The sequence below is a fragment of the Strix aluco genome, chromosome 5 (assembly GCF_031877795.1).
Source record: "Strix aluco isolate bStrAlu1 chromosome 5, bStrAlu1.hap1, whole genome shotgun sequence".
Classification (NCBI taxonomy): Eukaryota; Metazoa; Chordata; class Aves; order Strigiformes; family Strigidae; genus Strix; species Strix aluco.
This window is the reverse complement of record NC_133935.1, coordinates 10730086-10742524: the sequence shown is the minus strand read 5'-3', so window position 1 is coordinate 10742524 and position 12439 is coordinate 10730086. Positions and strand designations below refer to the sequence as shown.

Sequence of the window (12439 nt, the reverse complement as noted above, 5' to 3'; positions counted from 1 at the left end):
TATAGCTTACATATTCATTGCTGTCTCTTTCTGTTTCTAATCAGGAGTTATCTACTCTATCAGAAGCAGCAACTTTTAACCAATGGGTTAATGTAAGTACACTTTTTTTTTTAGTGTGTTTAAGTTTGCAGAAAAACATGAGCCTTTTAGCCTTTAGAAATGGGAAACTCACAGCAATACTCCCATCACACAGCAGAGGCCCAAGCTCTGGAGAGGCATCAGGGTGCCTCTCCTGCCAGTCATGGCGGGGCTGATCATCTGGTTCCTTATTTCTGCCCGATCCCAAATTCAGGCAAGTAAGGAAGCTCCACAAGCAAAACAGCAAGTTACAAGCCCCTCTCTGAGGCAGGGGGCTACATAAACCATGACTAGCTCTGTATATAAATGGACTTTAGTCCAGACAACAAGTAGTGGGGTTCAAGCAGAGCCTGAATATGCCAAGTGGCTCCTTCCAACTTCTCTCATGCGATAAAACTACAAGCAAGTGGAGAGGGAAGGCAATGCCTTACCCTTCCCATTTTCACTGAGCCCCATCCCAGGAAAATGCAACCATATGGCTGGTCAGCCTGCTGCTGCTTCAGCAAACGAGGATAAAAACAGTCTGTGCTGGCTTGACTGAGATGCAGGACATGAAGAAACAGATTAGCTTGTTTGGCTTCAGATTAGGGAAGAAACACCAATTTAGATGGAAAAAAACCCCAATGTTCTAGATTGATTGCCACTGTCTACTTTTTATTTTCACGTGCTATCATTTATTACTAGGGCAGCAGTAACATTAGAGGTCCTACCCCACTGTGGTTGGCACTGTATGAATAAAGATCAAAAACAGTTTCTCCCACAAAGAGCTTAAAACCTAAATATGAGAAGTATATAGCAAATACATGGCAAACAGAAAAGAACAGGGATATGTTAATGAATAGCATCAGACGTCACAGTGTATTAACTGCTTTCATGTTTTCCAAAGTTAGATGGCTCAGGGATCATTAAAGCACGCAATTGCAACAGGGACCTCAGGGACCTGCTGAAAAGAGAGGCCAGTGTGGCTAATTTAAATCAGTTATCTGCCTGGCCCAGGGCTCAGGCTGCAGCACTGGACACTGTACAGAGAAATGAAGTTAAAGAAATGAGCACAATAGGAAAGGCTGTTCATCTGCTAATGTGCTCTTTAGATGATGAAAGGGGCGGGCAGGGGGGGCAGAAATCAGGGAGCAGTTTCTGTATAATCGGTTGAAACAGGGACCTGGAAATTTCTGTGACACTTCAGAGAAATGATATCCCTTAAATAGTGATAGCTACAAACATGAACAAAATAGGGAGGTATATCCATCTGTGGAGTTTTTAACTTCATAATTGAGCAGGAATGTGATGTTTACCACTTTTCATAACCAAGTATTTTTCTTGCTGGTCAGGAAGGATGAGAAAGGGAAGTCTGTTTCTATTTCTATATTTAAATATTTGGAAGGTGACAGTGATGATGGCTAAAAAGAAAGATGATCTTAACAGAGACAAAATTCCCAGCTATTTAAGGGAACCAATTCCCTTCTTGACTTAAAACCCAGTATGGATATTGAAGGAGTATCGAAAGCAAGCCAGCTTTCAGGCAGCATACCAGCTGCAAAAAGGTAGAACCCAAGATCATATTGCTCCCTCAAGTTTTGCAGTACCAAAAACGGCAAGTTGTGGAGCCTGTGAGAAGTTTGGAGAACATTTTCAGCAAGAACACATTCAAATCTTTAGCTCTCCTTTTTCTACGCCACAAAAAAATCCACAAAACTGGAAAAATCTTCTCTAGTGGAGGCTCTCTCCATTCTTAAGGCAGTTACAAACATATGGAAGATGAAGCAGTCCATGAACACTACAGAGCTCATATCCCCCATCTAAAATTAGAGCTGTCAGCAGAAAGCTTCACTGCAGTACTAGTGGCACAGATATCCCTTGGAGATCTTGAAAAATCCCAGCCATGTTAAATAGTCTTAGTCCAAATGGGAACATTATGTTATGTGTCTTTCTTATTTCATGGTTCATAAGCCTTCTATCTATTAAATAGTGTGGAGTGCTCTGTAAGAGCAGGTTACTTGAAGTTGTTGGTAACCACTAGTGTTTATCACCATGATTATTCTTTTTTAACATTCAAATGCATAAAATAGAATCCATGAGACAGACTAACTTCTGTGGGAGGCAACTTAGGTGTTTCATACTAAAAAACAATTCTGACCTAAATGTTGCTCCTGCTGTTTAAATGCTGGCAATCTATCCTGTTAAAAATAGACACCATTTTTGTATAGCTCTAAGTACTTTTGTTCAAGTCATTGCTCAGTATAATAGTTTTTCCTCTCCATGCTGGTCACAAAGCACGTCATATACTCCACCTTGCTAAAAAGTCACCAGCTGCTATTTATAGATCGTCCTTAGGATGAATTATTTTACCCTCTTTACTTTCATGCAGGAGGCTGAGATAAACTCGGTACTGTCAACCACCTCAAACCTAACTGTCCTCGTGCCTTCTCTCCAAGCAATTGAAAACATGGATGAAGATGAGAAAGCCTTTTGGATGTCAAAGAGTAACATCCCAACTCTACTGAAGTATGCTAATGGTTTGGGGGTTTGGTTTTTTTAATGAATTGCTTTTTATGCCAAACAAGCCTTTGTTTGAAGCCACTAGAGCAAGACAATTATTATAATTTTAAGGGAGGGACATAAGATTCCACTTCTAGTTACAGTGGTATAAATCTCTGTAGCAACTCCACTGAAAACAAAGTCATTAATTGCATTATGTCAGAAATGTTTAAAGGCCTAGCTAAGATCAGAACATAGCTGAACTAGGTATTGTGCAAAAAATTCTTGCTTTACACCGGTTTTAGAGACACTAAGCATATTTATCTGAACAAAAAAAAAAAGGAAAAATACAAAACCTTCAAATCCAGTTAATTTCCTTTAGGTATCATGTATTGACAGGAGCTTACAGCTTTGCCGATTTCCAGAATTTATCATCATCTGACATGCTGGCAACATCTCTACAGAGCAACTTTCTACACTTGTCTAAAGAAAACGGGGTGAGATGACCTGCAAACCACTGTGGTATCATATACCAAACCCTAACCATCACTCCCACTTTCTCATATTACGAATCCACACAGACATGTACCTGTATTTTAAAAAAAGAAGAAAATTTCATAAAATTAAAGGAATGGATCGATTATATTGGGCCCTCTGGGAGAAACATTAACTTGAGTTTCTCCACCACTTTACCTAGCTGAAATTTGTCCACAATATTATTTATTCCTAATATCCTAGTAGCTGCTAAAAATGCTAGACAGTCTCATAGTCAAGCAGAAGCACAGTCCCTGCCTGGAGCAGCCTGTGTGAACTAATTTAAGACAAAAAGTATCAAGGAAACCCAATAATTTATTTTAGGGAACTGGGAAGGTAGGAGGAAACAGCGATGCCATGCATGTGTCCACATGTGCAACCTGATTGTCCCAAACCACCTAAAGGTATTTTTAATGGTTAATAACTACAACTGACAGCCCTTCCCCCTCAGCCTTGTTATTTAGTACTCCATGTTCTAAGAAGGATTTTCTGGAAATAGGTATGGCACATTTAAGCAATTCATCTCCATTAAGGGAGGGAAAAGTTCCCCCTATCTCCATGCCCCAAGGGAAAAATCATGAATGGTGTCCTTCAAAACTGCGTAGAAATGGGAGGGCGTGAATCAGCACAGGAATTCATCCTGTATGGGGTAGGGGTGAACGCACCTACCCCCGAGTAGCCACCCCGGGGCAAGCAACCCCATGACTTTGCCAGTCTGTGTGTGAGGGACAGCACAGAGTCCCAAAGACACCTCTCCTGCACATGGTTCCCTGAGGGTAACCCAGCCTCCGGTGTGGACTGGCGTGAGGAGAGCTGTGGTGGGCCCCAGGAAAGCGTTTGGGAAGGTGTGGAAATTCACAGCATGAACCGAAGGGAAAACACCACCACTGTGATGTGAAAGCAGACCCTCTCTCCTCTCCCTCTTTCAGAACGTCACCCTTGAGGGCGCTCATATCGTGGCTGGCGACATCGCATCCACAAATGGGATCATACACGTTATTGATAAGGTATACAGCCACACAGGGAGGATTTGTTCCTCTGCACAACAAGCAGTGGAAAATAATTAACACCTTTTGGAAAAAAAAAGTATTTGCACAGAACAACATTTTGTCCTGCATCTGATCCTTGCAGGTGCAACCACAGCGTGTGCACATGCGCTGACGTGGGATATCTGCTCCCTTTTCAGGTTCTGACCCCACTCCGCAGCACCGCCATGCCAAGGCTGCTGGCCCGCCTGGAGCAAATGCCCGATTACTCCATTTTCCGGGGCTATGTTATTGTAAGCTTTCACATCATTTTAAGATTAGAAGCGGTTTCTGCTTTGTTTGCGTTTGGACTGGTATCAGACTATGAATGGTTATTCTGATTTGTTTTTATGTGTTTCACAACAGCAATACAGCCTGGCAAATGAAATAGAAGCTGCAAATACATACACAGTCTTTGCCCCAAATAATGATGCCATAGAAAATTACCTAAGGGATAAGAAGTCTGCTACTCTGGTACGTATTACTCACAAGACTTGTCTTAACAACTCAGTATCTCACCTCAGTTTCAAGTGGATGAATTGAGAGGACACAGAAATAGGAAGAGGGATTTGTTTTTAACACCAGAGGTAGTGAGGAAGGATGGATCCACCTGGCTTGCTGGAAGAGCCTAGCTATTTGTTCTGGGGTTTGTCCTTCTCTAGATTAAAACCATGCTGATAATATCAAAGACATTTCATCAGCAGTCTTTTTTTTGGTTGGTTTTTTTTGTAAATAAGATCCAGTACAGGAGTGACTAGGAATAACACTGAAATGAGTTTCCTAGGTGAACATGTCCAGACCCCTGTCATCACTGACAACCCCATCATTAATTACACCACAAAATATTCTGACTCTTAAAACTATCCAGATGCTTGCCCTGTCACTCCTGCAGGAACACTATTGCCCAGCCACTTTCTGCAGACCATTTCTAATTCCAGTTTACAAGCACTGTTGGTCAGTCCCATGACTCAGAAAAATTTCCAAAATTTTCCTGGCTAGAAAAGTTTCCTTGGTTAAACCCCATTGCTGCTGCCCACTCCCAGAAGACCCACACCAGGCTCCTGCCTGACCTGGACACCAGCTCCTCCCACTACTGCAGACGAGTCCAATCCACCTCCCCTGCCAACATCAGTCCTCATGCCCAGAGCTAGTTTATATTATTTTGACAACACACCTCCGGCCAGTTTATATCCCTTGATTCTTATGCCAGGAATATGCTTTAGCTGAAACAACTTTCTCTCTCTGGCATTTGTGCCCTGACATATTTACAAGGCCAAACAGCCTTCTCAATCCTGTGGGTCTCCTCCCAAGATAAGCTATCCATTTCCTGCGTCATCCCAGTGCCTTTCTTTGTATTTGCTCCAGTTTGAAACAGCTTTATCGAACACACGTATCAAGAGCCACACCTTGCAGAGGAAGCTTCGCCCATGACTTGCTCAATGACATTAATACTCTCCTGCCTCTTCCATAAATATTTACCCTGACGCGCTCTGTCCCTACTTTCATGGTCTCCATTTACAGCCAGGAAGCTGAGGAGCACAGGGTTCAAATAACTCATCCCAAAACATTTACCACCAACTGACAGACCCATGGCAAAAGTCCGGCTTGCTGCCTCACCAGAAGAATTCACACGTGATCAAGCTACACCTGCTCAAATTACTTTTGACTGCTATTTTAGTTTTCATGACACGACATCATTTCTGCATCACTGTAAGAAGCATTTATAGCAAAATTTGAGACACACACAGGATATCAATCCCGTTGGATTTGGATTACACACACACAGAAATCCTTTTCATTTCCACTACTTACCAATGTTTCTTCTGTCCTTCTTCTATCCTCCCAACCTTGCCTGGTATGGCAATCTGACAAAGAAAGTCAGAAAACAACCATAAGGTTAAGCCTGCCGAAGCCTTATCCTCTTCATGAAACACCTTGGGAGAAACTGCTGCAAAAGGAAGAGCTTGGCACAGGGAAGAGACCCCATTTCTTGGCCTTGATGAAGCAAGGTTTTGTTCTCACTTTGCTAGTGATTAAAGACAGAAACTAAGATGGAGGAGAGTTAACTTTCCTCCAAATCATCCAAGTCAGGAGGATTAAATAAGGTTGGACACTGATCAAGATTATCTCTATCTTAATTTCCACCTTCTTGCCTGCAAATATTTCTTTGTCAAATATGCAGAAGTCAAAATAGAATAGGTCCCACCCTAAGGGATGTAAAAACCGCTATTTTACCCCATGGGCAAAGCCAGGCAACATCACAAATCTTGCAACCTGGTGTTGGTTCATGCTTTCACACACTTTTGAAGGAGCAGAAGAGCAAGGAGCAGTACGAACGTTCAGAACAAGGGGACAGTAGGCAACAGGATTTCCCACAAGCACCTTTTATTGCAAAGACACAGAGCTGCAGCAGCACTTTATCTGTTGGCTAGACAGCTCCTAAACCCTCCACATGCCCCAGCTTCTCTCACATCTACAAATCTCTCACAAACACATCCTATTTCTGCTTCCTCCTCCAAGTCAGGGAGAGCTCTGGGAGTCCCTTGCTTTGGAACAAGATGCAGAGGCCTTGGGAAGCCCTCACAAAATTCTGATGTACAATGGAAAATTTCACCACATCAGTGAAAAATTCATACACTCTAGCAATGAGGCGTAGAAAACTTTGCATTTAACAGGTATGGCTCTAAGACTTTATTGACAGAAGATGACCATAAAGATTTAAAAAAAAAAAAAAAAAAGAAAACCAAACACTATAAATTACTGTAAACATTCATATATAGGTGATTCAGGGATTCCCAAAGGAAGAAAGAATGTGTATGGGGAAGATTATAAAAGCACTCATGAATATGCAACTTTCAATGTCAAATGAACTCCTGAAGTTCAGAGTCCTAAAAAAGTCATCTGACTAATTTTTCCCTGAATCTGTCAGCCAGCCTTATACAAAGAGACACTGCCAGGCTCAAGCAAACCGTGGTCTCACCAGTTCAACAGCCTTTCATCCCCCATGGTCAATAATGTTTCTTTATGACAGGAATGCAGGCTCTCCACAGCAGGAAATATGAAATAACATGTCTGCTGGCAAAGCTTCTCCTTAAATCCAGGCAATCTAAGTTTGGCTTATACCCTTTGGGAAAAGCTATCCCTAATAACTTTCCTTGCTTTGTTATGTAACTCTGAATTTAATTGTGTGTTTGCAGGATGAAGGCCAAATCCGCTATCATGTTGTGCTGGATGAGAAGCTGCTGAAGAACAGCCTGCACAACGGCATGCACAGGGAGACCATGCTAGGGTTCTCCTACCAGGTTGGGTTCTTCCTCCACAACGGCCAGGTACTGCTGTCTGCACTTGCTTGGAGAAACACGTTTCTTGCTTTTTACGAATCTAGCTTCAACTTTAAATTAAGATGTAGTCAGAAGGAACTGTGCAGCCCCCATTAGCTTCTGGGATGTAATAGCACAGAAGTTGTCACTCAAATGCACTGTCTCTCTCAGACCTGCTTAATTCAGAGTCACCCTTGAAGACATCTTTGACTGAATTGGATTTCGGTTGTGCTGTTCACATTTAGCATTGCATTTTAGAAGCTACTATGGTGGACGCTTGTCTCTAGCAGCTACAAGTCTGCAATGCAAAGCAGTCATTAATCTGACTTCCAAGAGCTATTAGAAACCCACCTTCAATTATAAAACATTAATTCTATTTTCTGTGGATTTATTCCACTTCCAACCCTAAGAGCTCAAAGCATTGGGCAACAAATATCAATTGCCTTTCCACACCACTCATGGGAAAATCAGGCACAGCCAGATTAAGCGACACACCCAATTTTGTGGCCCAGACGGGAAGGGAACTTGGTCCTCTTTCTTCTCTGTCCCAGAGCTCCTTCTGGGCATAGGCAGAGGAGGACAGCAAGTTTCTGACTAAAGCAGTTTCAGCCCTGCTGTTTGCTCTGCCCACGGCAGAGCCTTTGAAAAGTATGTGCTCATGGAGCTGTTGGTGGTGAGGGCACAATGGGAGTGTGGACTAGCAGTGAGATGATGAAAGTCTTCCTTGAAGGAGCAGCTGGGAGAGCTTCCCTGAAGTCCCTCATCCCCCACAGACAGCAAACCCAGCTCTTGGCTTGCTTTAGGTTCCTTCTTCAAACCCTTTACCTTTACACCCCACGGTGGAAAAATCTGCTCTGCCAAATCCTGTTGCTAAGAAACTTCGACAGGCTGCAGGTCATCTCATGCCCTCAAGTCCAGTGAAGCTCTTAAATGCAGCAACTGGGATGTGAACAGATGCCTGAAGTTAACTACATTCATTGGTTTTCCTGAAGTGAGACTTGCACATTGCTCCTCCTTTCACCTCCTACTGCTCTAGTTACCATATAGCTACCAAACAGCTCTGCTGCTTTCTAACTGATTGCATTTCTTTTGCAGCTATTCATAAATGATGCACCTATAAGCTATACAAATGTTGCAACAGACAAAGGAATTATTCATGGATTAGGAAAGGTCCTGGAAATCCAGAAGAACAGATGTGACATTAATGATACCGTGATCATCGTAAGTGGTTCTATTCGTATAGAGACTTAAAGCCCATGGGAGGGGTCTATAGCCAAACACAGCTCAAATGTACAGGATAAGTGACACTATTTCCCAGTAAGGAATACACGCATTTTTCACAAGGGATATTCCTACCAGAGTTTTAGCATATATTAAGACATATTTGATCCTGCAATTGGTGTACTGACAGACTGGATAAAATGTAATCAGAGTAGCACAGGAATAAGCAATTCCTGAGCTTTAATTTTCAGAAAATAATTGTAAGGCACTATTCTAATACATCTTCTTAGGCAGACCACTTGTTTATAAAGTAAACAAGTGGAAAAAAATAAAATATTTTTAGTAAGGAAAAATTTTTCTTTTCATTCCAAGTGTAGATTACAACTGCACATGCACATGAATTTCTTATACCCTTTGAGTAAAGGATTCTCCCTCTTTTGTTTCTTTTACATATGAAATATAAACAGGTTTACATTCCTCTAAAGAATAGGATGTGATTTCCTCAAACTGGCAGAGAAAGGTTTCCTTTCCTGAGTGAGTCAAATAAGACAGCAACCAGGCAACTTACCTCCCTTTTTATGAAGGATGCAACAAACTAGACAAGGAAGAAAAAGTGAGACTTGTGCTTCAGTTACAACATATTTAACAGGCATGAACTTTTGCAGCTTAATGCTTTTCCTTGGGATACAGTCCCATATTTGAGTATATTTCACTCAAGGTTTTTCCCCAGCTTTGCTCTCTCAGGTCCTTTGCACATAGTCCTTTGTTTTTGCATGGAAATTTATTTTCCCTGCTATGTTCAAATGCAGCAACATACTTGAACATTCATTTAAGCCTTACTAAAAGTAAGGACATAGTTAGCTAAACAGGAATAATATTAAACATGGTCTACTAGGTACAACATATATCTAAGCATTTTGCAGAAGCTGACCTTACGTGTGCAAATGATTCACACGCACATGTAGCGTAGGACATACACATGGTATGAGTTTTCCATTTCTAAGCTCTCCTTGCCCTTGTGCCACAGGCAAAGCGTGTCCAAGGTGATTTACCTCTTGCTGTGCTTTCAACGGGGAGGCCTTTGAGAAGCATTGCTTTAGAAAAGCAAAGAGAAATATCCAACAGAGCTTTCCTTCTCCTTTCCCTTGGGAGAAGGCTTCCCATGGGGCATCCCTACAGACCCACTGGTAGGGATGTTCTTCCTTGCCGAGCAGTCCAGCTTACCCTCACCACCTTTACCAAAGGAGTCATCCTGACTGTACCCTGAGGGCTAGGTTTAAGAATACAGCTGGAAATTATGCATTTACAGTCTGTTAACTACCTCCCATCTGTGTTGCTTAAGGAAAAGTGTAGAAGTTGTTCATACCCATCAAGGTGTCCCCCAGGAACAAAAGAAATAGTAAGTATTTTATCATTAATGCTAATTATTTTTTTTATCAAAACTGAGCAGAGATGCAGTTAACCCTGTCTTTAATATAATTGCCTCAGTTTCAACAAAAGTTATCGTAGTTACTTCAACCTGCTACATATATTACTTATAGTCAATAGATTCAATCCACCCTGAGAGCAAGGGAGCAGAATCAAGAGCAGCTTAAAGACAGCCTTATCCTGAAAGACCAGTTTCTAGTGTGCGTTGGGACAACTGAAGCCTCCTCTAACTGCAAAGGTGACTTCTACCATGCAAAACTGAGGGAGTTGAGCATGGTCTGGAGTATGCTTGCTACCAGGGGAATTACAGAAGCAGCTCTTAGTCCTTCAAATCAGAACGGAAGGGCAAACTCAGTGAGTTATGTTCACAATGGAGAACTATAGTTGGAGACTATAGAGACTTTGGATGCCCAGGACCAGTACATGAGAACTGCAGATATTTTGCAGGTTCCTGCCAACCAGCATAAGACCTAGAGTTTCTTGGCATCTAAATTTCTCTGGGAAAGCCCCTCTGCTGGGATTATAGAAGCATATTTTCCTTTATACCTTTTCCTATTTTTTAATTAATTATGTCACTAAACATGAATCCAAATCAGGTCAAATCCCATCCACCCCAATAAAGTAATTGACTGACAAAGCCCAGCTGAAGTGCATGGGTAAAACTCAAAAACATTAACATTTCCGTGACGATGAGTAGCAGGATGCTCATCTCAAATCTAACAAGTGTACAAAGAGAATGGCAAGTCTTCAGCAAGCATTCTTTCACAACTGTGTCCAGACCTGGAAGATAACACTTCAACAGCTGTTTTGGCAGAACTTTGGCTCTCAGTTTTCCAAGAATTAAGAAAAACAGGAAATGTGTCAAAAAAAAAAAAAATTGTCAAACTTCAGAAAAAATTTCTGTTCAATTCTGAGCAATTGTGTTGGACACATCTTTAAAATGCCATAGGGCACCGAGTTAAATTGATCATATGTTCACTAGCAAAAATCACTTAGCTAATGCATTTTTATTTGTAAAAGTATTTACTTCATTTTCATTGTGAATGTGTGAGGCAGTGCACAGCATACATAATGTTAATGTCCCTTTTTTTAAAATATTTGAAACTAATTGATCAATATTACTCAGAAGTGCAGCTGTTTCTCCAATTTTTGTTCAGGCAGGGGTGAAGAAATACTGTGTTCTCTCGGAAAACAACATGAGAATGTACACCATCCAGATCGGGTGCCAGACAAAGTGTGCTAAAACCGTCGTTGTGAGTACACCATTTCTGTCGCAGTAAAAGCCAGACACTCCCATTCCTGAACTTCACCCTCTTCGTAATCCCCACTAAACATATGCAGCACATCAAGGCAGTCCCTGACAATATATTTATAGGCCTTTTATTCTGGATGCAGCAGAGGTTGGAAGGTTAAAGGCTGATGACGGCTGCAGCATAGGAAAGGTTGGGAGCCAACGTGGTGCAGAGGGAGCACAGGTTTGGGAAAGGTAATCCCATGCCTGTCCTTCACAATCTTGTCCACCTTTCCCTGGGGGTGGTGGAGGACACCTGGGTCCCACCAAGGACTTGGGGTGGCAGCCTGAGCCCCAACACAGTAAGGAGTGTGGCCAGAGACCAGCAGAGATGAAGCACTGTGAAAAATCCAGATCTATAGTTCACCTCCACCCAGCAGTAGTCCCAAGAGATGATACCTGTCAGCCACATGCTTGCTGCCATGCTTGCTACCCTGACCCTGACCCTCAGCACGGCATTTCTGGGTTTCCAGATGAGGGAGTGCTGCGCAGGTTTCTTCGGACAGCAGTGCCAGCCCTGCCCAGGAAAAGCGGGGAACGCCTGCTTTGGAAATGGTGTCTGCCTGGATGGCATCAACGGTACGGGTGCCTGCGAGTGTGGAGCGGGGTTTGTTGGTACGGCCTGCGAAAGCTGCATCGAAGGCAAATACGGCCGCAGCTGTGATCAAGGTACTGAGCATCCCCAAATCACACAGGCACCTTTGCTACTCTTGTGAGATGTCAAAAACTTCCCCTTAGTTCTTCTAACCACATCCATTCTAGATCCTGGAAAGGTACATCATTTTCAGGGTAATAGACCAGTCTTAAAAACATCATTAACCCCTTTTCTTTCCCCATTATGGTATTTTCTCTGTACTCCCTTGTTTGGATTTGGTGCCTCCTTCAAGCACACTACAAGCTTAGAACAGCATCTAGTGAGAATAACCCTCTTTAGCACTGCTTCTTCAGCAATGCTTTTCCCTTAAAATGCAGTTTCAGTCCCTGTATTTGGGAATAGAGGAAAGATAAGCATATTCTGAAATTAGATTTATTCTGTAGGTAGAAGCCAATAGGCACAAGCCAAT

General features: G+C 42.3%; 1 protein-coding gene across 1 annotated transcript in view; it reads left to right on the top strand.

The window, feature by feature from the left end:
• Positions 1 to 12439, top strand: part of STAB2 (stabilin 2) — an 85583-nt gene that overhangs the window by 41105 nt on the left and 32039 nt on the right. The window contains exons 28-38 of the mRNA XM_074825327.1: positions 45 to 92; positions 2447 to 2583; positions 2939 to 3053; positions 4020 to 4097; positions 4277 to 4369; positions 4482 to 4589; positions 7313 to 7444; positions 8531 to 8656; positions 9999 to 10055; positions 11242 to 11337; positions 11849 to 12044. Coding sequence (XP_074681428.1) covers positions 45 to 92; positions 2447 to 2583; positions 2939 to 3053; positions 4020 to 4097; positions 4277 to 4369; positions 4482 to 4589; positions 7313 to 7444; positions 8531 to 8656; positions 9999 to 10055; positions 11242 to 11337; positions 11849 to 12044 — 1186 coding nt within the window. The remainder of the gene's footprint in view (positions 1 to 44; positions 93 to 2446; positions 2584 to 2938; positions 3054 to 4019; positions 4098 to 4276; positions 4370 to 4481; positions 4590 to 7312; positions 7445 to 8530; positions 8657 to 9998; positions 10056 to 11241; positions 11338 to 11848; positions 12045 to 12439) is intronic.